Raw genomic sequence first — 25,368 nt, 5'->3', positions numbered from 1 at the left:
CACCTTCATCATGTGCAGCCCCACTCACCACCTTCATCATGTGCAGCCCCCACAGTCTTGAGTGACAGCATTACTGCACCTGTATTTGCGAGAGCTGCAGTGATGCCTATGATCGCTGGCAATATGGCATAATACACCCTCTTACCACCCAGGATGAAGAAGCCTACACAGGAGGTGAAGCAGACAGGAAGGTCAGGACATGAATCATGGAAAGGTGCCCATCTGCAAGCATTGCAGGAACTCCATGGCCCCAGGCAGCAGAATTTACAGCAGAAGGCATCCAGCAGCTTGAGACGCTGAGGAGTGGAGCTGTCATACTCCTCCTCCAGGAAGCGGCTGCAGGTGCAGGAGCAGAGCCGGGAAGCTATCCCTGCAACTTCTCTCTACAGCTCCCTGGCTGTGCCCGGCCTGCGGCTGCAGAAAGATTTAAAGGGGCCGCAGTGGCCCGATTTACCTTCAGCCTATTGCCAGCCTGGGCCTGCTCATCACATACTGCTGCAGCCAGGCAGCCTGCATGTTGGGCGGGATGACGTGACCGCGCACTACAGGTGCGCTATGTATTAAAATCATTGCTGGTCCTCCAGCGGCCCTGTGCAGCTGCTTGGGCACCGGCCCGGGGGGCATACGCATTCCTGCCTGCCTGATAGCTTCCCGGCTCTGCTCCTGCACCTGCAGCCGCTTCCTGGAGGAGGAGTATGACAGCTCCACTCTTCAGCGTCTCAAGCTGCTGGATGCCTTCTGCTGTAAATTGTGCTGCCTGGGGCCATGGAGTTCCTGCACTGCTTGCAGGTGGGCACCTTCCTGTCTGCTCACCTCCTTTGTGGGCTTCTTCATCCTGGGTGGTAAGAGGGTGTATTATGCCATATTGTCAGCAATACTGGAGCTCTCCCCATTACAAGTGCAGTAATGCTGTCACTCAGGGCTGTGGGGGCTGCACATAATGAAGGTGGTGAGTGGGGCTGTACATGATGGAGTGGGGGGAGTGGGGCTGTACCTGACGAAGGGGGAGTGGAGCGGTACATGATGGAGTGGGGGGAGTGGGGCTGTACATGATGGAGGGGGAGTGGGGCTGTATATGATGAAATTTGGAAGTGGGGCTGTACATGATGAAGGGGGAGTGGAGCGGTACATGATGGAGTGGGGGAGTGGGGCTGTACATGATGGAGGGGGGAGTGGGGCTGTACATCATGGAGGGGGGGAGTGGGGCTGTACATCATGGAGGGGGTGAGTGGGGCTGTACATGATGGAGGGGGGGAGTGGGGCTGTACATGATGGAGGGGTGAGTGGTACTGTACATGATGGAGGGGGGGTGGGGCTGTACATGATGAAGGGGGGAGTGGGGCTGTACATGATGGAGTGGAGCTGTACATGATGAAGGGGGGAGTGGGGCTGTACATGATGAAGGGGGGAGTGGAGCGGTACATGATGGAGTGGGGGGAGTGGGGTTGTACATGATGGAGGGGGGTGAGTGGGGCTGTACATGATGGAGGAGGAATGGGTCTGTACATGATGGAGGGGCAGTGGGGCTGTACATGATGGAGGGAGTTAGTGGGGCTGTACATGATGAAGGGAGGTTAGTGGGGCTGTACATGATGTAGGGGTGAGTGGGGTTGTACATGATGAAGGGGGAGTGGGGTTGTACATGATGGAGTGGGTGAGTGGGGCTGTACATGATGGAGGGGGGAGTGGGGCTGTACATGATGGAGGGGGGTGAGTGGGGCTGTACATGATGGAGGGGGGTGAGTGGGGCTGTACATGATGGAGGAGGAATGGGGCTGTACATGATGGAGGTGGGGAGTGGGGCTGTACATGATGGAGGGAGTTAGTGGGGCTGTACATGATGGAGGGAGTTAGTGGGGCTGTACATGATGAAGGGAGGTTAGTGGGGCTGTACATGATGGAGGGGGGTGAGTGGGGCTGTACATGATGGAGGGGGGAGTGGGGCTGTACATGATGGAGGGGGGAGTGGGGCTGTACATGATGGAGGGGGGAGTGGGGCTGTACATGATGGAGGGGGGTGAGTGGGGCTGTACATGATGGAGGTGGGGAGTGGGGCTGTACATGATGGAGGTGGGTTAGTGGGGCTGTACATGATGGAGGTGGGGAGTGGGGCTGTACATGATGGAGGTGGGGAGTGGGGCTGTACATGATGAAGGGAGGTTAGTGGGGCTGTACATGATGTAGGGGGTGAGTGGGGCTGTACATGATGAAGGGAGGTTAGTGGGGTTGTACATGATGAAGGGAGGTTAGTGGGGTTGTACATGATGGAGTGGGTGAGTGGGGCTGTACATGATGGAGGGGGGAGTGGGGCTGTACATGATGGAGGGGGGTGAGTGGGGCTGTACATGATGGAGGGGGGTGAGTGGGGCTGTACATGATGGAGGGGGGTGAGTGGGGCTGTACATGATGGAGGGGGGTGAGTGGGGCTGTACATGATGAAGGGGGTGAATGGGACTGTACTTGATGGAGGGGGGTGAGTGGGGCTGTACATGATGGAGGGGGGTTAGTGGGGCTGTACTTGATGGAGGGGGTGAGTGGGGCTGTATATGATGGAGTGGGGCTGCACTTGATGACTGGGGGTAAGGGGGATTGCACATGGTGAAGAGGGGGGAGTGGGGCTGCACATGATGAAGTGGGGGTAAGGGGGACTGCACATGATGAAGTGGGGGTAAGGGGGACTGCACATGATGGAGTGGAGGGTAAGGGTGACTGCACATGATGGAGTGGAGGGTAAGGGTGACTGCACATGATGAAGTGGGGGGGATAAGGGGGACTGAACATGAAGTGGGGGGGATAAGGAGGACTGCACATGATGAAGTGGGGGATAAGGGGGACTGCACATGATGAAGTGTGTCTGAGGGGTGACTGCACATGATGAAATGGAAGGGGTATAGGGGGCTGTAAATGTTGAAGGGGCACTGCAGATGAAGTGAGGGGGTGATAGGGGACTGCAATGGATGAAGTAAGGGGACTTCAAATTAAAGTGGGGGACTGCAAATTATGAATTCAGTGTGAGGGATGGGGCACAGCAATTTAATTGAAGGTGGGGGTGAGGAGAGCAAATGGTGATCTATGAGGAGAACAAATAATGAATTTTGAGAGTGGGTGAGTAAGTGATATATTGAATGTGGGGTAGAGCAGTTGATAATGAATAGAGGGTGGGAGAGAAAGATATGACAATGAATTGAGGCAGGAGGGGCATATAAAAATATAATGAATCGGGGTTAGGGTTAGAGCGGGAGGTACATAGTGGGGGGCGTTGAGGATGAAGTGCCTGGTAATGAATTCGGGGAAAGAGTACAGGTGCTAATTAATTTATATATTAAATGGGGAAAGTGGCATTTATAGTTAGTGGGTGCACAGTGGTGGATTATAATTTATATTTCGAATGGTGGGTTGCATAATAACCAATAATATGATTGTGGGTGCACGTCTGTATTCAGATGTGTAGTGTAGAAGAAAGGGAAAAAGAGGGGAATGTGCTCTGGAAGTGGTGCTCTAGGTAACTGTGTTATTTTATGCAGACACAAGTCCTGGCTGGAAGAAGTGATGGTAGTCTGTTCTGGATGAAAAAAAAAGCAAACATGAAGGCCTTCAGCTAGAGACGTCACTGCTGAGTCAGTGTATTACCTGTACACTGACACTATACACTGTATACTATATACAGAGCTCCTGTGTATAATGTCACTGGCAGTGGTGATCACTGCGTTACCTGTACACTGACACTATGTCAGTGGCTATGTGGTCACTATTCGGTCACTATGTGGTGGTAATATTTGGTCTGGCCAAGGTGTGGTGGTATTTGTTCCTTGTATGTGGTATTATTCGGTCACTATGTGGTCTGGTCATGGTGTGACTGTCACTCCGTGCTCACCTGGGGGCGGGACCTCGGTCCCGACGTCATCTCTTCCGGAGCTGCGGTCACTCCGGGGGTCCCGTAGGGTGCGCACGCGCAGCTCTCGTCCCCGGGCCTCCTCCTACATGTCACGTTTGCGCTTGCGCGCTCCTGTCAGTGCTGTATAAGGCTCGGTCCTCTCTATGGTAATGGAGGACCTGACCAGGAACCTGTAGTGGTCATGTGCTTTCTGGCTAGTTCCTGACCCGGAACCAGTAGTAGTCATGTGCTATATCAGACGACCTCCCCCTAGGGGAGGTGCCTGATTATTGCTGTGCTTCCTGGCTTGGTCTGCCGTGTCCCTGCCTGGCTGTGCGCTGTACTCAGGTCCTCTGCCTTGCACTCTGTTGGGCCTCTTGGCACACGCTCTGAATCTGCACTCTGCTTTGTACTTGGTTGTGCCTCCTGGCACACGCTCTGACCCTGTGTTCTGTCTCGTACTCGGTTGTGCCTCCTGGCACATGCTCTGACACTGTACTCTGTCTCATACTCGGTTGTGCCTCCTGGCACACGCTCTTACCCTGTACTCTGTCTTATACTCAGTCGTGCCTCCTGGCACACACTCTGATTCCGTGCTCTGTCTTATACTCAGTTGTGCCTCCGGGCACACACTCTGATCCTGTACTCAGTCTCTTACTCTGTTACACCTCCTGGCACACCTGCTGCCTGACTCAGTGCTCTGACGTGCTCCTTGCACGCTTCCTGCTTCACTCACACCCGGACGAACGAAGTCTCTGTATACCACGTGTTTCCGTGTCCACACTTTACACGTTCCTGCAGACACTCTCACCCACTCGTGTCTCCTGTGAGCCGGCCGCCTGTTGCCAGCAGTCGTGGTGCCTCACCCCCTGGGGCTTGCCCCTGACACTCCCTGTATAGGGGGTGGTCTTCACTAGGTCAGCTCGCCCTGGGAGGGTTGGTGTCACGACCCAGAGGGTCCACTCCAGGAGTCGTCACAGTGACAATTTTTGTCCCTTGTATGTGGTATTAATGGTTGTTTAAAAAAAATGTAAATGTATGTAACTCATTCCGTTAAAGAAAAATACCTAAATATATATTTATTTTTAATAGTTTAGAGTAGAGTAGGGCCTGGCTGAAAGAGTCTACCGTGTCATGGTATCAGCTTAAAAATTATTTTGGCCAGAACAAAAGCTGCTGGATATGAATCTGATCTGGTGTTTGATGGGAACTGTTAATATCTGATCGGTGAGGATGTGGTGGTGAAGTTGAATTTTTCCAAGAATGGGTGGTGGGACTGTGGAGTCTCAAGGGAACCCAAAAATTTTGCCAGTATGGGGCCCCGAAATTCCTAGTGGAAGCCCTGGTCTGTCTCATAAGCTGCAGACCGCAGCTTCCAGAGACTTCAGTGTGCTCACGCAGGCATGTCTCATGCCGCTCTGCGGACCGGAAGAGAAAATGGAGGCTGCAATGCCGGGAATCAGGATGAGGTGAGTATAAACTTCATTATTTTTAATATGGAGAACTGGGGCCATCCTACTATATATATGGGAGAACTGGGGCTATTATGCTATATATATGGGGATAACTGGGACCGTCATACTATATATATGGGGAGAACTGGGGCCATCATACTATATATATATATGTGAGGAGAACTGGGGCCGTCATAATATACAGTATATATATACAGTGCCTACAAGTAGTATTCAACCCCCTGCAGATTTAGCAGGTTTACACATTCGGAATTAACTTGGCATTGTGACATTTGGACTGTAGATCAGCCTGGAAGTGTGAAATGCACTGCAGCAAAAAAGAATGTTATTTCTTTGTTTAATTTTTTTTTAAATTGTGAAAAGTTTATTCAGAGGGTCATTTATTATTCAACCCCTCAAACCACCAGAATTCTGTTTGGTTCCCCTAAAGTATTAAGAAGTATTTCAGGCACAAAGAACAATGAGCTTCACATGTTTGGATTAATTATCTCTTTTTCCAGCCTTTTCTGACTATTTAAGACCCTCCCCAAACTTGTGAACAGCACTCCTACATGGTCAACATGGGAAAGACAAAGTAGCATTCCAAGGCCATCAGAGACAAGATCGTGGAGGGTCACAAGGCTGGCAAGGGGTACAAAACCCTTTCCAAGGAGTTGGGCCTACCTGTCTCCACTGTTAGGAGCATCATCCGGAAGTGGAAGGCTTATGGAACTACTGTTAGCCTTCCACGGCCTGGACAGCCTTTGAAAGTTTCCTCCCGTGCCGAGGCCAGGCTTGTCCGAAGAGTCAAGGCTAACCCAAGGACAACAAGGAAGGAGCTCCGGGAAGATCTCATGGCAGTGGGGACATTGGTTTCAGTCAATACCATAAGTAACGTACTCCACCGCAATGGTCTCCGTTCCAGACGAGCCCGTAAGGTACCTTTACTTTCAAAGCGTCATGTCAAGGCTCGTCTACAGTTTGCTCATGATCACTTGGAGGACTCTGAGACAGACTAGTTCAAGGTTCTCTGGTCTGATGAGACCAAGATCGAGATCTTTGGTGCCAACCACACACGTGACGTTTGGAGACTGGATGGCACTGCATACGACCCCAAGAATACCATCCCTACAGTCAAGCATAGTGGTGGCAGCATCATGCTGTGGGGCTGTTTCTCAGCCAAGGGGCCTGGCCATCTGGTCCGCATCCATGGGAAGATGGATAGCACGGCCTACCTGGAGATTTTGGCCAAGAACCTCCGCTCCTCCATCAAGGATCTTAAGATGGGTCGTCATTTCATCTTCCAACAAGACAACGACCCAAAGCACACAGCCAAGAAAACCAAGGCCTGGTTCAAGAGGGAAAAAATCAAGGTGTTGGAGTGGCCTAGTCAGTCTCCTGACCTTAACCCAATTGAAAACTTGTGGAAGGAGCTCAAGATTAAAGTCCACATGAGACATCCAAAGAACCTAGATAACTCGGAGAAGATCTGCATGGAGGAGTGGGCCAAGATAACTCCAGAGACCTGTGCCGGCCTGATCAGGTCTTATAAAAGACGATTATTAGCTGTAATTGCAAACAAGGGTTATTCCACAAAATATTAAACCTAGGGGTTGAATAATAACTGACCCACACTTTTATGTTTAACATTTATTAAAATTTAACTGAGCAACATAACTTTTTGGTTTGCAAGATTTATGCATCTGTTAATAAATCCTGCTCTTGTGTGAAGTTTGAAGGCTCTAACTTATTTGCATCTTATCAAACCTGCTAAATCTCCAGGGGGTTGAATACTACTTGTAGGCACTGTATGTGGGGAGAACTGGAGCCATCATAATAGATATGTGGGGAGAACTGGGGCCATCATACTATATATGGGAAACTGGGGCCATCGCACTATATTTATGGTGGGAACTGGGGCCATCAGCTCTGCTCTGCTCCCATATTTCTGGGGTAAGCTCAGTTCTGCTCCAAATCTCTGTAATAAGCTCAGTTCTGCTCACTTATCTTTGTAGTAAGCTAGATTCTGCTCCCATACCGCTGTAGTAAGCTCGGTTCTGCTCTCACATCTCTGTAGTAAGCTCGGTTTTGTGCTCATATCTCTGTAGTAAGTTCCTTTCTGCTCCCATATCTCTGGAGTATTCTCCGTACTGAGCCGTACTTTGGAGTAAGCTTGGTTCTGCTCCCATATCTTTGTAGTAAGCTCAGTTCTGCTCCCATATCTCTGGAGTAAGCTCTGCTCTGCTCCCATAATTCTGTAGTAAGCTTGATTCTGCTCCCATGTCTCTGGAGTAAGCTCCGTTCTGCTCCCAAATCTTTGGAGTAAGCTCTGTTCTGTTCCCATATCTGTGGAGTAAGCTCTGTTCTGCTCCCATATCTCTGGAGTAAGCTCGGTTCAGCTCCCAAATCTCTGGAGAAAGCTCTGTTCTGCTCCCATATCTCTGGAGTAAGCTCTGTTCTGCTCCCATATCTCTGGAGTAAGCTCCTTTCTGCTCCCATATCTCTGGAGTATTCTCCATTCTGATGCGTATCTCTGGAATAAGCTCGGTCCTGCTCCCATATCTTTGTAGTAAGCTCAGTTCTGCTCCCATATCTCTGGAGTAAGCTCGGTTCTGCTCCCAGATCTCTGGGGTAAGCTCCGTTCTGCTCCCATATCTTTGGAGTAAGCTCTGTTTTGCTCCCATATCTCTGGAGTTAGCTCCGTTCTGCTCCCATATCTCTGTAGTAAGCTCTGTTCTGCTCCCATATCTCTGGAGTAAGCTTGATTCTACTCCCATATCTCTGGAGTAAGCTTGATTCTGCTCCCATATCTATGCAGCAAGCTCCTTACTGTTTCCATATCTATGTACCAGCCTAGTTTTAAAGCCTGTTATCTCTGCTGCTTTAATGCAATGAGCAGAGATAAGCAAGGAAAAGGAGGGCCAGCGCAACTCGAGGGCCACTGCCTTATGATTGTCCCCCAGGCTGAAAAGTGCCAGCCAGCCCCTGCTGTCATATGATGTTGTAATGAGTGATTCCCTACTAAAATTTAAGAAGGGTCTGAATGCCTTTCTTGAAAAGTATATTACAGGATATATACACTAGTTTCCTTGATATTGCGTTGATCCAGGGAGCTAGTCTGATTGCCGTATGTGGAGTTGGGAAGGAATTTTTTTCCCCAATGTGAAGCTTACTGTTTGCCACATGTTTTTTTTTTTGCCTTCCTCTGGATCAACATGTTAGGGCAGGTTAGGATAGGATATGGGTTGAACTAGATGGACTTAAAGTCTTCCTTCACCCTTAATAACTACTGTATGTTACTATGTTACTATGTTATGCTGTATATTACATACATTTTTGGTGAGATCTAGACTTATATTTACTGTTTGTATTACCACATTTTGGCTTTTTTCTCTGAATCTACAAGGTGGGCCATTTAGGCTGGGTTCACACGTAGCGGAATTCCCGCGGAAGTTATCACTAGAATTCCGGAATTCCATTCCATGGGAAAATCGCATTTTAAATTCCCGCGATTTTCCTGCGGAAAAACTAGCGATTTGCAAGTGTAATTAGCTTGCAGAATGCTAGCCTTTTCCAAGCGATCTGTAGCATCGCTTGGAGAACTGATTGACTGGTTGGTCACACTCGTCAAACATAGTGTTTGACTAGTGTGACCAACTTTTTACTATTGAGGCTGCCTATGCTGCATCAGTAGTAAAAAGACCTAATGTTAAAAATAATTTAAAAAAAATAAAAAAATCGGGTTATTCTTACCTTCCGACATCCCGCGCAGTGTTCCCGATCATCGCGATGCTCTGGCAGATCCCGTTCCCAGTGATGCATTGCGGCAATGACCTTTGATGACGTTGCGGTCTTGCGAGACCGCTACAGCATCGCGAGACGCGACGTCAGCAAAGGTCATTGCAATGCATCACTGGGAATGGGAGCTGTTGCGTGTATCGCTGAACCCGATTTTTTTATTTTAATTCTATTTTTTACAGGGATATGGTACCCAGAGCCCGGAGGACTGTCTCCTCTCCTCCGGACTATGGGTACCATCCGCAAATGTTCTGCTTACATTTCGCATTGTGGGCACAGCCACATGCGGAAAGTAAGTAGAACAATGCAATCCTATGGGTGCAGAATCGCCGCGATTCCGCAAATTAATGAGCATGCTGCGGATTTTTCCGCGATGCGATTCCGCCTCAGGAAAATCCGCAGCATTAGCACAGCATTGCGGAATCTCATAGGACTGCATGGGATGCTGTTTTTTTGCATTTTCGTGGCAAAATCACACGGTAAAAACCGCCGTGAAAACTCGAAAACACCTGAACGTGTGAATGCAGCCTAATATGGATACACCTGGGTGGGCCATTTATAAAGTTGGAATCCAAAATGGCCAACTTCAAAATGGCCGCCATGGTCACCACCCATCTTGAAAAGTTTTGCCCCTCCCACATACGAATGTGCCTCAAACAGGAAGTTGATATTAACAACCATTCCCATTTAATTTAGGTTTATCCATATAAATGGCCCACCCAGATGTATCCATATAAATGGCCCACCCTGTACTTACAAATACTCTGGCAGCAGCAGGAGTCGGGCGATTCTGCGGCAGTCCCAGTCTGACGCTGCTGGGCAATGATCACACTCCCTTCCCAGGCTGTTGTGGCTGGTGCAGCAGGTGCGGTGGTGGTGCTATGTGGTGCAGCGGAGCTCCGCCGGCATTTTGTGAAAGCCCGGAGGTCCTGCACATCCATTGCTGCGATGCAGTGGGCTCAGGGACATTTGCTGCCGGGGGCAGCGCATGCTCAGATTGAGATCTCGGCAACGAGGTCTTTTCCCGAGATCTCATCTAGATATTTCGGGATGATATCTTGTTGCCGAAATCTCAATCTGAGCATGTGCTGTGCCCGGCGGCAATTTTCCACGAGGCCACCACATCGCAGCAATGGATATTCGGGGCCTCCGGCCTTTCACAAGATGCTGGCAGAGCCACCCGCACCACAGAGCACCAGCACTGAACCTGTCGCACCTGCCGCACCAGCCTGTGATGGGATTTCCCGAAGGCCACGTCATTGCAGCAATGGATATGTGGGGCCTCTGGGGCTTTCACAAGATGCCTGTGGAGCCCCGAGCACCACCGCCAAACCTGCCGCACCAGCCTGGGATGGGAGTCATATCGGCCGACCACTGAACATCTCCTTTGACCCCGCTCCACCAGCGCTGCTGATCCTTCCCCAGGTAAGCTGAATTCGGACTGTAAGATGGACCACCATTTGATAAATTCATTTTTTCCCTATTTTCATTCTGAAAATTTGGGGGGCGTATTATGATTTGGTGCGTCTTACAGTCCGAAAAATACAGTATTTAACCTTCATGCTAAACACCATAAAGAAAAAAAATAAAATGTCATAATTGTGGTTTTTCAATCACTCTACCCAAAAAAATGCAATAAAAAGCAATCAAAACATTGTGTGTACTCCAAAATATTAACAAAAAAAACATCAGCTCAAGGAGCAAAACACTCCCAAACCAGCTCCACTTTTGGAAAATTGAAAACTTTTACAGATCTCTGGAAATAGTGAAACAAAAAATATCTGAATTTTTTTCACTACTTAAGAAAAAAATCCTGGCAAGTTTGGCATCAGATTAATCATACTGACTCGGAAAATGTTTTTTCTTGGTTATTTTTACCATACAATGAATTTTGTTAAAAAGAAAAGTGGAATTGCATTTTTTTCACCATTTCATCTCATGCCATTTGAAAATGTTTTCTTGATTTTCAGTACATTGTACGGCAAAATTAAAGGCGACATTCCAAACTACAGGTCGTCCTAGCTAAAAAAAAACCAAAACAATTTCACATGGTTATGTAAAAAAAAAAAAAGGGTTCTTGGAAGAAAAGGAGGGAAAATGCAAATGTAAAAGAAAATTGGCTGTGGAGACAACTACTTAAGTACCGTATATACTGTATATTTACACATGGGAGCTGTGTGACAGTTTTGCCAAACAGAGGACAACAGTTTTCATAAATCACCAAGGATTCACTGTTTTAATGACTGTTTTTCTACTTCAAAAATGTGTTCTTGACATACAGTCCTGGTCACACTGCAAAGCCACTAGTTGTACATTCATCTTTACATGTTATTATACCCCAAAAACTTACTTCAAATCAATCTGATCCACGTTGACCTAAAGAGCTTACCTTGAGCATGAATTGAAGCACAGAAAGTAAAAAAAATGGGCAACCACACCAAGCTTCGTTTCAGCATAGCTCCTATCTAGAAAAAAAGAAAGAATTGAATACGGTACTATTCTTATCAGAATTTTATTTCTTTTAAAAACATAACAATTTAGAGTTTTCTGTAGAGCTGCAGGAAGTATGAACAATCAGATCTTCAAACATTAAAATAAATTTGACATGGTGGATTTTAGCTCTTTATTATACAGAACAAAATATCACTAGGAAACTAGCATAAAATAGTCGGTGAACTGTGCCGAAATTATGAGGCACTTGTTACTCCACTTTAGCCAAGTTTATACACCGTGGATATGCTACAGACAAGTAGCAAATCTAATCAATAGCTCAGAAACCAGACAGTATAGTCCTCCATACAGTATTATGGGCACCACATAGTGCTCCATACAGAATAATGAGCCCATATATTGCTCCATACAGAATAATGGACCCTATATAATACTCCATACAGAATAATGGTTATGATTAAGGGCGTCTAGCCAGAAACGCGATAACAACGTTCTGTTGTCTGAACAGCACTCAATAAATCACCAGAGCACTCAGCTGGATCACTTCTTCTTTTATTATTACAGAATAATGAGCTCCATATATGGCACCATACAGAATAATGAGCACCATATATTGCTCCACACAGTATAATGAGTCCAATATATTGCTCCAAACAGAATGGGCCCCACATAATGCTCCATATATAATAGGCCCCATAAGATGCTCTATATATGATGAGCCTCATAAGATGCTCCATATATAATGGGCCTCATAAGAGGCTTCATATATAATGGGCCTCATATACTGCTCAATACGTAATTAGCCCCATTAAATGCTCCATATATAAAGGGCTCCATTTGTAATTGGAACCATAAGATGCTCCATATATAATTGCCCCCATAAGGTGCTTCAAACATTAAAAAAAAAGAAATACTCACCTCTCCTCACTGGTGGCTGCTCTGCTCCGGACTCCTCAGAGTCGGCGTCTTCCGGCTCACTGCACTGTGACTGTTCAGAGCAGAGGGCGCACAGTACTGATATCATTGCGCCCTCTGACCTGAGAGGATGCGGAAGATGCCGCAGCAGTGGAACAGGGAGAGATGAGTATTGCAAGACTGGGGCCCGGAACAAGCAGGCATCGGACCCCCATAACGCTTCGATGTCCCCGACAGCGAGTAGCCTGCTCAGGACCCAGAACTTAACCAGGTACGCCGGGTGCTGACGCCGGCCCTGGCCAGAATGACTTCAAGTGCAGTGTGCAGGGAGCGATTCATCCTCTGCTTCCTGCCCAGCGCTTTCTTCTTCCAGTTACGTGCGGCTTGATGACGTCAGCAAGCAGGGAGCACCTGTGTCAGAGAGAGCAGCTGGCAGCGACAATGCTGCAGGGAAACTGATGGAGAGGTGAGTGGTGGTGCTTTGTCTTTTTAAAGTAATACAATGGGGAGAGGACACAGAGGTGGTGGGATTGAACAAGGATGAGGGTGAGGGAGAACAATGATGCAGCTGGTAGAGAAGACACTGAGTTTGTGACACAACAATGATCTCACCAGCGAGATCGCTGTGTTTGACAGCGATCAGCGACCGGCCCTCCTGCCGGTATCGCTGATCGCTGCAAGAAACCTCTGGACATTTTTTTCGTAGCTGATCTCCCGCTGACCAGCACGCATCGCTGCGTGTGACAGGCGGGAGACCAGCGATCAGCTGTAAAATAATAAAAAAAATAAAAAATATTGTTATTCTCACCTTCTGGCGTCCCGCGCAGCATTCCCGCCTCTCTCCACGCTCCAGTCCCAGTAATCCTTTGCAAGAATGACCGCGAGACTTTGCGATCCCGCGAGAACGGACGTCATCGCGGTAATTCTCACAAAGGATTACTGGGACCGGAGCGTGGAGAGAGGCGGGAATGCTGCGCGGGACGTCGGAAGGTGAGAATAACAATATTTTTTATTTTAATTCTATTTTTTACATGAATCCATGGCATCAGCGCTAACGAACACAGCGATGCTGCGCGCGCGGCGTCGCTGTGCTAATCGCTGGTCACATAGCGACTTACCAGCTATCCTGACACATTGATATCGCTGTCGGGATCGCTGGTAAGTCGCTATGTGTGACTCTAAATAGTCACCCAATGGAAATTAGTTATTTTGACACCACTGTAATTCGGGACACGTTAGGTCATCTGTCAGTGGATCTATTTACAAAAGAGACTGATTGCAGTAATTCACTTCTATATCAGAGTTGTCACCCTGTGGCAGTAAAAAGGTCAATTCCTATCTCTCAATTTGAGAGGGTTAAGAGAATTGTTAGTGATCCTGTAAAAGGTTCCCAGCGCCTAGACAGCATGGAAGAGAAATTTGCGGAGAGGGGTTATCCCGGTCATTTACTGAAGAACTGCCGGGAAGGTAGTCGTTCCAATTACAAATTGTCTTCATGCCCTAGGATCCCTTTCGTCCACACCTTCTATCCCTTCATGTATAGACTACATAGAAAAATTCGTAAACACTGGCCTATCCTTCAAAATAGTTTTCTGCAAGTTCCTGAGTTTCAAGTACCCTTCATGCCATGTTTTAGGTGACCGAACAATCTGAGGAACAAAATTGTCTGAGCGGACATTGGTTCCACATTAAGGGTTCCTAGACAGTGATTTCTGCAGACACAAAAAAAGTGGCACCTTTCCGTGCCTACAAAGTGCTCAGTGTGCCAATGTTCTGAAGGGGCCCTCCATCTCACATCAACAAACAGGTGTAGATATGCCTAATAAGAGCTTCTACACCTGTGACTCAAAATTTGTAGTTTATGCTATAAAATGCCCGTGCAGTAAAATTTATGTAGGAGAGACGACCCAGAGCATTAAAGGGAACCTGTCACCCCCTCAGGGCATTTTTTAAGTAAAAAAGCCACCTTCAGAAGCACTAAGACTGCATTCTGTGAAGGTGGCTATTCTGTTTCTGACCCCTCAGCAAGCAGCGTCCAATGAGCTGACCTGCCAGTGACCTGCTTGTGTGCTGAGAGAGGAAAAAGAAAGAGGAGGGGGATGGGGGAAGCTGCAGCTAGAGTTATCACAGCACAGGCATACTAAACAGGAGGAGGCGGCACCCAGACACACCACAGAGGCATGAAGGATGGCTGGCAGACAACTGATACAGGGGGACACACCATACCTATGGGATGCATTACAGGTATGAGGACCTATTTATAAAAGTCAATATTTCTGTGTTACTAGGGGTCAGAAACAGAAGAGCCACCTTCAGAGAATGCAGCTTTAGTTCTGCTGAAGGTGGCTCTTTTACTTAAAAACGCCCTGGGGGGTGACAGGTTCCCTTTAAGGGCCCCGTCACACATAGCGACTCACCAGCGATCCCGACAATGACATCAACGTGTCAGGATCGCTGGTGAGTCGCTACATGATCGCTGGTGAGCTGTCAAATAGACAGCTTCACCAGCGATCAGCACCAGCGACGCCGAGCGCGCGGCGTCGCTGTGTACTTTAGTTGCCAGCGCGGTGATAACTAAGGTACACATCGGGTTTCTAAGGGACGTCCGTCCCTTAGAAACCTGATGTGTACCTTAGTTACCAGCTCCCTGCATCAGTGCACTGGTAACTAAGGTACACATCGGGTTTCTAAGCACCGCCCGGTGTTTAGAAATCCTGCGTTTACCTTAGTTACCAGGTGATCGCTGGTCTCCTGCCTGTCACACGCAGCGATGCATGCTGGCCAGCGGGAAACCAGCGATCAAAGAAATGTCCAGGGCTTTCCAACAGCGATCAGCGATACCAGCAGGGGGGGCCGGTCGCTGATAGGTGTCACACACAGCGATCTCGCTGGTGAGATCGCTGTTGCATCACAAAACTTGTGACTCAGCAGCGATTTCGCTAGCGAGATCGCTATGTGTGACGGGGCCCTAAGGATAGGATATACCATCATAAATCAGACATACGGTGTGGACGACATAATTTACCCGTCCCGAACCATTTTTATGTAGCGGGGCATACTATAGCTCAATTAAGGTTCCTGGTACTTGAGCAAGTCCATATGAGTAGGAGAGGAGGTAGCCAGGTGAAATTTCTAAAACTCAGGGAGGCCTTTTGGATCCATTCACTACAAACCTTGGAACCCAAGGGGTTAAATAGAGAATATGATATTGTCAGTTTATTCTAATTTCATGTATATATTTTTTTTCTAGAAAGTTAATTTTCTCTGTTATCTTCAACAGCAACAACAATCAAGGTAGAAAAGAATTTCTTGGAGGGGTATGAGTAGTTTTCTTTTTAAAAAAGTTTTTTTATGCAACTTTCATTTATTTTGGTAAGTATATTTTTTTTTTATATGTTTTTTTTCTGTAAATTTTTTCCCAGTATTATTTTTATCTTTTATTTTTTATCTTTTTTCTATTCCCTCCCCCCTTTTTTAATTTTAATTTTTAATTTTTTCCAATTTTTTTTTCACTTATTGCTTCTATTCTTTCCTATGTTTCACGTATATTGCTCACATTTATGATATAATTATGTGTTTTATTCATTACAGTACACTGCCATTGAACACCGTGCTGCCTGTAATAATATACATTCTATGGGTCTTCCCAGCAAAACTGCTGTGATTTCCACTATGCGCTTCACTGACAACGTCCGGTTGCGATCATATTAGACAAGGCACTTCCGGTTGCAATCCACCATGTGTTCCACCTTTTCTTTCCGGCTGGCGTCCATCTTGCCCGACTCATTTCCTCCTGTCTGCACGTGTGCGCTGGAGCACACACATCATTCTGGTTATTTAAACCTGACCTGGCACACATGGGATTAGCGCCTCTGTTCACAGCCTGTTGGCATACTCCTTGCAGCGCTCGCCTTTCACCCGAAGCGGGATCTACTGCTAAATGTGGTAAGCTAGTTCTTGCTAGCATCACTGCCTTCTGATTGCTCATCAGCCCTCGCGTTTGAGTAATTCACACAGTCTGTCCAAGCGCTTACATTGGTAAGATTTGTATTGTCCTATTCATCACTTAGTTATTTTCACTTTTCCATCAAATCTGTATGGCATTGTTTAAATATAGCTACATTAAGTCTTCACCATACCCCTCCAATACTCCTTTATGTGATACATGACTGTGATATATAACTGCGTCATATTCTTAGTTTTTTCCCCTTTTTAAAGGGATCCTACCTCAATATGTAACTATGCATGTAATCATTTGGATTATCTTTATACTGAGAGTGCCAATATTCTCTATTTACATGATAAAGAATTTTTTTTGAATGTTGTGATTTTTGGAATATTGTGATTTTCTGTAAGCCATTTTTATGTGGAACATTGAATTTGGGACATATATCCCGCTACTGTATACATGAATGGCACCTGTGGTACTTGACACTATAGTTAGCCTAACTTTCTCTCTGCTTTTGGGGCTATTTTGCTTTAATTGATGTATTACCAGTTGTGAAAAGTTACTTATGTCTGTATATTTTCGACTGTTTATTTTCTATTATATTACTTATACATAGTCTGAAGAAGGTCTGGATAGTGACCGAAACGTTACAAACACAAACAATTAAATGTATACCTTGTGGACTGATGAATCTAATATATAAAGCTCAAAGTGTGTATGTACAGTATGTGTGTATGTATGTGTGTGTGTAATGTGTGTATGTCCGGGATAGGCATCCGCACCGTCGCAGCTACAGCCACAAAATTTGGCACAGTCACACGTCTGGACCCCGAGAGCATCCTAAGCTATGTTGTGAGGCAAAATTTTAACCCTGCGTGTTCCAATTCACCAAACAATTTTGCCCCTATCTACATACTGGGGAAAAAGTGTGTGCGCGTCAAGCCCCGCCCCTCATTATGATTTCATAATGCCCCTATTTGCATAATGGGGAAACAGTGTGTGCATATCAAGCCCCGCCCCTCATTATGATGTCACAATGGTTGCCATGGCGACGCTGATGTCATCATAGGTTGCAAGCCCTGCCGCCGCTCATTATGATGTCATAATGGTTGACTATGGAATGGAGGATGTGTGATGGTTATATGGGCACTGGACTATGGGATGGAGGATATGTATGATGGGTATATGGGCATGGGACTATGGGATGAAGGATATGTATGACGGGTATATGGGCACGGGACTATGTGATGGCGGATATGTATATGGGCACTGGACTATGGGATGGAGGATATGTATGACGGGTATATGGCCAGGGGACTATGGGATGGCGGATATGTATGATGGGTATATGGGCATGGGACTATGGGATGGAGGATATGTATGATGGGTATATGGGCACGGGACTATGGGATGGAGGATGTGTGATGGGTATATAGGCACTGGACTATGGGATGGAGGATATGTATGACGGGTATATGGGCACGGGACTATGGGATGGAGGATAATTATAATTTGCTATAACTAACCACAGTTAGTTACTATACCCGGGCAGCACCAGGCTCTTCAGCTAGTTGTACATAAAAATAGATTATTCTTTCGCATCTGGGAATGCCGGATATTTTCTTTTGCAACTGAGTTGTGCTAGGGGAGAACAATAATGAGGGTGGGGGAGAACAATGATGGGGCTGATGGAGAGGATACTACTAAGTTGTGCTAGGGGAGAACAGTGATGAAAGAGGGGGGAGAACAATGATGGGGCTGGTGGAGAGGACACTGAGTTGTGATGGGGAGAACAACGATGAGGGTGGGGGACAAAAATGAGGGTGGGGGACAACAATGATGAGGCTGATGGAGAGGACACTGAGTTGTTCTGGGGGAGAACAATGATGATGGTGGTGGAGAGGACACTGAGTTGTGCTGGGGGAGAACAATGATGAGGGTGGGGGACAACAGTGATGAGGGTGGGGGACAATAATGATGGGCCTTGTGGGAGGACACTGAGGTGTGGTGGGGGAGAGTACACTAAGGTGTGTTGGGGAGAACAAAGAGGGTGGGGACAACAATGATGGGGCTGGTGGAGAGGATACAGAGGTGTGGTGGTAAAAGGACACAGGTGATGTGGGGTGAACAATGGTGTGGTGGAGGAAAGGACACTAAGGTGTGGTGGGTGAGAGGACACTAAGGTGTTGTGGGGGAGAGGACACTAAGGTGTGGTGGGGAGAGGCCAGGTGTGGTATGGAAGAAAAATGATGAGGGTGGGATAGAACAATGATAAGGGTGGTGGAGAGGACACAGTTGTAGTGGGGGAGAACACTGAGGTGTGGTGGGGGAGAAGAATGATGGGGCTGGTGGAGCGGACACAAGCGTGGTGGGGGAGAACAATGATGGGGTGGTAGAGAGGACATTGAGGTGTGGGGGGGAGAATAATGTAGGTGGAGGAGAGAACAATAATGGGGGTGGGGGAGAGGACAATGATCATGTGGGGGAGAGGACAATTATGGGGGTGGGGAGAGGACAATGATGAAGGTAGGGAGAGGACAATGAATAATGTGGAAGAGAAGGCAATGATGGGGATGGGGGAGAATACAATGATGGATGTGGGGGAGATGACAATGAAGGGGTGGAGAAGACATTGAGGGGGTGGGGAATTGGGAGGGGAGTTAGGGGGGCTTATAATGGACTTATGAACAGGGGGAGGGGAAGATGTTAGATATGGATGTAAAATGAATTGGGTGGTGGAGGAGGGTGCCAAGTCCCTGATAGCATCCTCCCTCATCTTGCAATTCATTATGACACTATCAGGGATCTAAAATTTATTGGGGAGATTAGACGGTAAGGTGCTTAGGACACTTTACAATGTATTGAAAGGTGAGAGAAAACGCTGTCAGGGATTTGTAATGAATTTGGAGGTAGCGGAGGATGTTCAGTACCTGATAATGTTTTCTCCCACCCCGAAATTCATTATGATGCTATCAAGTACTTATAATGAATGGAGACACAGAGGACAGGGACTAAGCCCATGTGCACACGTTCAGGATTTGCAGGAGAAAATTCATGCATGTTGGCAGAAAGAACGCAGCATAAAATACATTTATTTGTTTACAAATTTTGCCATGCATTTGTTACATATTTTCACCACTCGTTAGTATGGGTGAAATAAGCTGCAAGAATTGATATTATGCAAATATGAACCTGCTGCAAATCTGCAAGGAAAATATAAGCAATGTGTGAATGAGACTTCAGGAATCTCTTTCACTTTGTACTGTAAAACCTGGCATATTTTCCATGTGCACATCGTTAATTGGGGTGAGCTACGAGACTGAATAATTTATATTTATTGGGTAACAGATATTATAGTTAATGGGGGGTAACAGAGCTGCTTATCACTTTATATTTTGATTAGTGTGTGGCTAATAGTATATTAATGATGGGGTACATATCTGTATTCAGGGGGAGACATGTATGTATACAATATATGTGACCTTGTTATTTTTAGTAGACAAATTACATAAATTGTCCACGGAGTGCTAGGAACACAAGGACAGGGTAGTTTTTCTTCAGCCCACAACGCGTTTCGACGGTAACACCGTCTTCATCAGGTGGCAGTTTATTATTAGTAGACAGGAAGGGGTATTTATACAACAAGCAACCAAACAGAAAGTACATGCAATCAACAAGTCACTTGATAACATAAGTCACATGACAAAATAAGGTTACATAGCAATGCAAAAAACAATGTGAGCAGGAAATATAGCAGGACAATTTGCATAATTAGCATACTTCCCAGAGGAGCATTGCGGCTTTAAGTCTCCTCACCTCGACATGCTTAGCATGTCATTCTCCGCAAGGAGAAATGATACTTCTTGGATATCGGTCAGACGCCTCTCTCACAGCCAAACCACATCTCCCACTTTGCACTGATGAGGGGCAGTACCCCGAAACACAGTGTCTGCAAATGGAGATTCTGGCTTGGCTTTTATCCTAAGTCATGTAACTAGGCTCGTTAAAGGGTCAACATTGACTTTTAGGATTGCTACCTCCAATAGGTGGCACTAGAGTTCTAGTCCTCTTCCTCTCTGAAGAGACAATTTGCATAATTAGCATATTTCCCAGAGGAGCATTGCGGCTTTAAGTCTCCTCACCTCGACATGCTTAGCATGTCATTCTCCGCAAGGAGAAATGATACTTCTTGGATACAGGAAATATAAAAAACAGATTAAAAACATGATATAAAAATACATAATAAAAATATATAAAACACAACTGAAAGGTTTGTGTAAAAACAGACACACAGGCACACAGACTTGTAGAGTTTTATAGATCCATACACACATTGCTAAAAATCATGGATTTGAGAATGAGTTTTGTGAGAGTCAGAAAATGTCCTGTTTTGATCCGATTTTAAAGATCAAAATAGGACATGCTCAATGCGTCTGTAAAAGCGGGCAGCACACCGACACTGACTGCACATGGATACAGGAATGTAGCCTTATATATGTATAACACAGTCACTTAGTATATAGTGTACTCACTTATTATGTATAGCACAGTTCCTTAGTATACAGTGTACTCACTTATTATGTACAGCAACAGTCCCTTAGTATATAGTGTACTCACTTACTATGTATAGCACAGTCCATTAGTATACAGTGTACTCACTTATTATGTATAGCACAGTCCTTTAGTATATCTTAGTATATAGTGTACTCACTTATGTATAGCACAGTTCCTTAGTATATAGTGTACTCACTTATTATGTATCACACTGCCCATTAGTATATAGTTTACTCACTTATTATGTATAGCACAGTCCCTTAGAATCTAGTGTACTCACTTATTATGTATAGTGCCAATATTAGTTACTTTCCTTTGGACACTACATTAGTGTATATTTACACTAAATATAGATAGAACCCCCATCATCCTTCAGAATATACCCATTGATACAGTACACTCTGAAGGGTAATGGGGGTTGTTTGCTCACCTTTCCTAAAAGGATCACAGACTTGTGAGTAGTGTACCATAGTTACAACATTAAATAGTGTACATGGACAGATATGTGATTGGTAGAGGCAGCTCAGCAACAGTTCCCTCCACCAATCACAATCCATCTGTGAGGAGGAGGAGAATCGCAATTCTGTCCCTCATCAGCTTTAGGCCACAGCAAGAATAAAGTCCTTTATTAGAAATAAGACTAAACACAGTTTTCCATTTTTATTTAAATGCCTAATTCCTCCGAAGCCCTTGTTCTCCTGTAATAAAAGTAAAATGAAAAACCACAATATATCATACCTGTCCGTCGTTCTGTCCCACACCGTAATCCATGTCTGGGGAATTATGACACTAGTCACTTCTCACGGCCAAGCTGTGAGTCGGAGTGGTCAAGGAGTCCAAGGTCAGAAGCCAGGAAGGTATGTCATAAACAGAAGGAAGAGACAAAAGCATAGTCAGGTAATGTTCTGAGGTCAACGGATAAGAACTGAAGGGGTTAAACAGGCGGATGGTCAGAATGAAGTCCAAAGTGAGGCAACAGATCAAGCAAACAGAACACAAGGCATAGGAGAGCACAGTGCACAAATTTCACAAGATGAATGTACGTCTGGCAGTGTTTTGGGAGAAGCTGCTCAGTTAAGTACAGTGCTGTGCAAATTAATTGGGACAAAGCATTTTTTTAAGTAAAATCGTAAGCTGGTTACCAGTCAGTGATTCAAACCAGTTTTATCTGCTTTGAACAGGCACTCACACCTGTTCAAAACAGTTAAAACTGGTTTGAATCAATGACTGGTAACCAACTTACGATTTTACTTAAAAAAATGCTTTGTCCCAATTAATTTGCACAGCACTGTAGGCATTGCAATTACCCGGGATAGTGAACACCTGAGACAGCAGACACTTTCGAGTCACAGATTGGCTAGTTGAGCTGTCAATCAACACACCGATAGCTCAGCAAGCCCATGTACCAGATTGGATGGTCATGCTGTCCATCAAAGTACTGACAGCTTCAGCACGCCCCTGTACCGGATTGGACGGCCGAGCTGTCAGTAACTGCATCCCAGACACCCTGAGGGGTGGAACCGTGACAGTACCCCCTCTACTAGGGGTCTACCGGACCCCCAGGCATCCCAGGAAATTTTAGATGGAAGGCCCTGACTAAACGATCTGCCTTCACATCTCGAGCAGGGACCCAGGATCTCTCCTCTGGTCCATATCCCCTCCAGTGGATGAGGTAATGGAGGAAATTACGGGCCCTCCAAGAATCCACAACCCTCTAAACCTCATACTCCAGGCCACCATCTACTGAAAGCGGAGGAGGGATGAAGGAGGCAATACAGAAGGGACATACTTCTTTAATAGGGATTTGTGAAATACGTTACGGATGCATTTAATTTAAATGCCACAGGATTGACCACCTCTAGGATTTTCATATGGACTTTGGACCTAACGTTGCTGACGGCACTTTAAGTTTAATGTTCTTAGACGACAACCAAACCTTATCCCCAATCAACGAAGACCAGTCCTCTTGTTGCGCTGCCACAAAGCACCTTAAAATTTGTTCCAAAGATTAATTTGTCCTCTCAGTCTGACCATTGGTTTCAGGGTGATAAGCAGATGAAAATGACAAGTCAATCACTAGTTTACTGCAAAAAGCTCTCCATAATTTAGAGACAAATTGTTCTCCCCTATCAGGCACAATGTTCAGAGGGATTATTATTATTATTTATTTAACACCAGTGATTCCATGGTGTTTTACATGAGAAGGGGTTACATATAAATTATATATCACTTACAGTAAACAAACTAACAATCACATACTGTTACAGAGGGGAGAGGACCTTGCCCTTGCGGGCTTACATTCTACAGGATGGTGGGAAAGGAGATAGTAGGTCGGGGGTTGCAACAGCTCTGGCATTGGTTGAGGTGGTAGCTCCGGTAGTGGTGAGGAGGCAGCGGGGTCATTGCAGGCTGTAAGCTTTCCTGAAGAGGTGGGTTTTCAGGTTCCATCTCAAGAATCCAAATGTGGCTGATAGTCGGACATGTTTGGGCAAAGAATTTAAGAGGATGGGGGATATTCGGGAGAAGTCTTGGAGGCAGTTGATTGAGGAGCAAGTAAGTGTGGAGTAGAGAAGGAGGTCTTGGGAGGACCAGAGATTACGTGAGGGAAGATATCGGGAGATTAGTTCAGAGACATATGGAGGAGAAAGGTTATAAATGGCCTTGTAGGTCAGTATTAGTAATTTGAACTGGATACGCTGAGGGAATGAGAGCCAGTGAAGAGATTTGAAGAGGGGAGAAGCAAGGGAATAGAGAGGAGAGAGATGAATTAGTCGGGCAGCAGAGTTAAGGATGGACTGGAGAGGTGCGAGGGAGTTAGCAGGGAGGAAACACAGAAAAGGATGTTGCAGTAGTCGAGCCGGGAGATGATGTGAGCATGCACAAGCATTTTAGCAGATTGAGCGTTGAGGAAAGGACAGATTCTGAAAATATTTTTGAGCTGGAGGTGACAGGAGGTGGACAGAGCTTGAATGTGCGGTTTGAAGGACAGGGCAGAGTCAAAGGTTACTCCGAGGCAGCGGACTTCCGGTACGGGGGAAAGCATGATGTCGTTAATTGTGATAGACAGGTTAGGTAAGGAAGATCTGTGATATGGAGGAGAGATGATGAGTTCAGATTTGTTCACACTGAGTTTGAGGAAGCGAGAGGAGAAAAAGGAGGATATGGCTGATAGACGATTCTGGAGAGCAGAGAGGTGACATCTGGGCCAGAGAGGTAGATCTGAGTGTTATCAGCATAAAGGTGGTACTGGAATCCGTGAGACTTTATGAGTTGTCCCAGGCCAAGTGTATAGATTGAGAAGAGTAGGGGTCCTAGAACAGAGCCTTGGGGACTCCAACAGAGAGAGGGTGGGATGAGGAGGTAGTGTGGGAGTGGGAGACACTGAATGTGCGGTTGGAAAGGTATGAGGAGATCCAGGATAGGATGAGACCTTTGATGCCAAAGGAGGAGAGTAACTGTAGTAGGAGGCAGTGGTAAACAGTGTCAAAAGCAGAGGACAGGTCTAGAAGGAGGAGTATAGATTATTGTCCATTAGCTTTGGCTGTAAATAGGTCATTAGTAATTTTAGTCAGGGCTATTTCAGTGGAGTGATGGGGGTTGAAACCAGATTGTAGATTGTCAAAGAGCAAGTTAGATGAGAAGTGGGAGGAAAGTTCAGCGTGGATGTGCTGCTCAATGAGTTTGGTAGCAAATGGAAGCAGCGATATTGGGCAATAGCTGGACATAGCGGTTGGGTTGAGGGTTGGCTTTTTAAGGATAGGTGATTGTGGCATGTTTGAAAGCAGAAGGGAAGGTACCAGAAGTTAGTGATAGGTTGAAGAAGTGAGTTAGGGATGGGATAAGAGTGGTGGTGAGGTTGGGGAGGAGGTGGGATGGGATGGGGTTGAGTGAACAGGTGGTGAGGTGTGATTTGGAGCTCCTGATGTTAGATAGGGAGGTTATGGGGTTTGGGCATTGGTCTGGTATACAAAGGGGTTGTGGTGGTTGAACAATGAAGACTTGCCTTGTTTGGTCGATCTTATTTATGAAGTGTGTGGCAAAGTCCTCAGCAGAGATGAGGGAGGTTGGAGGGGGGAGTGGTGGTCGAATGAGGGAGTTAAAAGTTTTGAATAACTGTTTGGGGTTGTAGGATAGGGAAGATATGAGGGTTGTGAAGTAGGCCTGTTTAGCAGAGGTGAGGGCAGATTTGAAAGCGAGTGTTGCCTGTTTGAATGCAGTGAAGTCATCTTGTGAATTTGTTTTCTTCCAAAGCCGCGCTGCAACCCTGGACACTTGCCGGAGCTTTTTAGCGGTGTTATTGTGCCAAGGTTGTCTGTTGATACGTCGCACTCTGCCTTGAACAAGAGGGGCCTCCTCGTCAATAGCTGATGCAA

At 46.2% G+C, this 25,368-nt stretch overlaps 1 protein-coding gene and 1 long non-coding RNA gene across 3 annotated transcripts in view; one reads left to right on the top strand and one right to left on the bottom strand.

Annotated features, from left to right (window-relative positions):
• THBS2 (thrombospondin 2) overlaps window positions 1–25,368 on the bottom strand; it is a 1,059,287-nt gene that overhangs the window by 831,501 nt on the left and 202,418 nt on the right. For both annotated transcript variants that reach the window (XM_073551863.1, XM_073551862.1), the window contains exon 2: window positions 11,516–11,591. In XM_073551863.1, the coding sequence (XP_073407964.1) occupies window positions 11,516–11,582 (67 nt within the window). In that variant the 5' untranslated portion in view covers window positions 11,583–11,591. The remainder of the gene's footprint in view (window positions 1–11,515; window positions 11,592–25,368) is intronic.
• Window positions 368–17,124, top strand: LOC141054953 (uncharacterized). Its single transcript, XR_012221445.1, has 3 exons — window positions 368–789; window positions 15,773–15,864; window positions 16,084–17,124. It is a non-coding gene; the product is annotated as an uncharacterized lncRNA (long non-coding RNA).

Source organism: Dendrobates tinctorius, unplaced genomic scaffold, assembly GCF_039654945.1.
Source record: "Dendrobates tinctorius isolate UK_male_01 unplaced genomic scaffold, ASM3965494v1 ptg000181l, whole genome shotgun sequence".
Taxonomy (NCBI): domain Eukaryota; kingdom Metazoa; phylum Chordata; class Amphibia; order Anura; family Dendrobatidae; genus Dendrobates; species Dendrobates tinctorius.
This window is presented reverse-complemented; position numbering and strand designations above follow the sequence as displayed.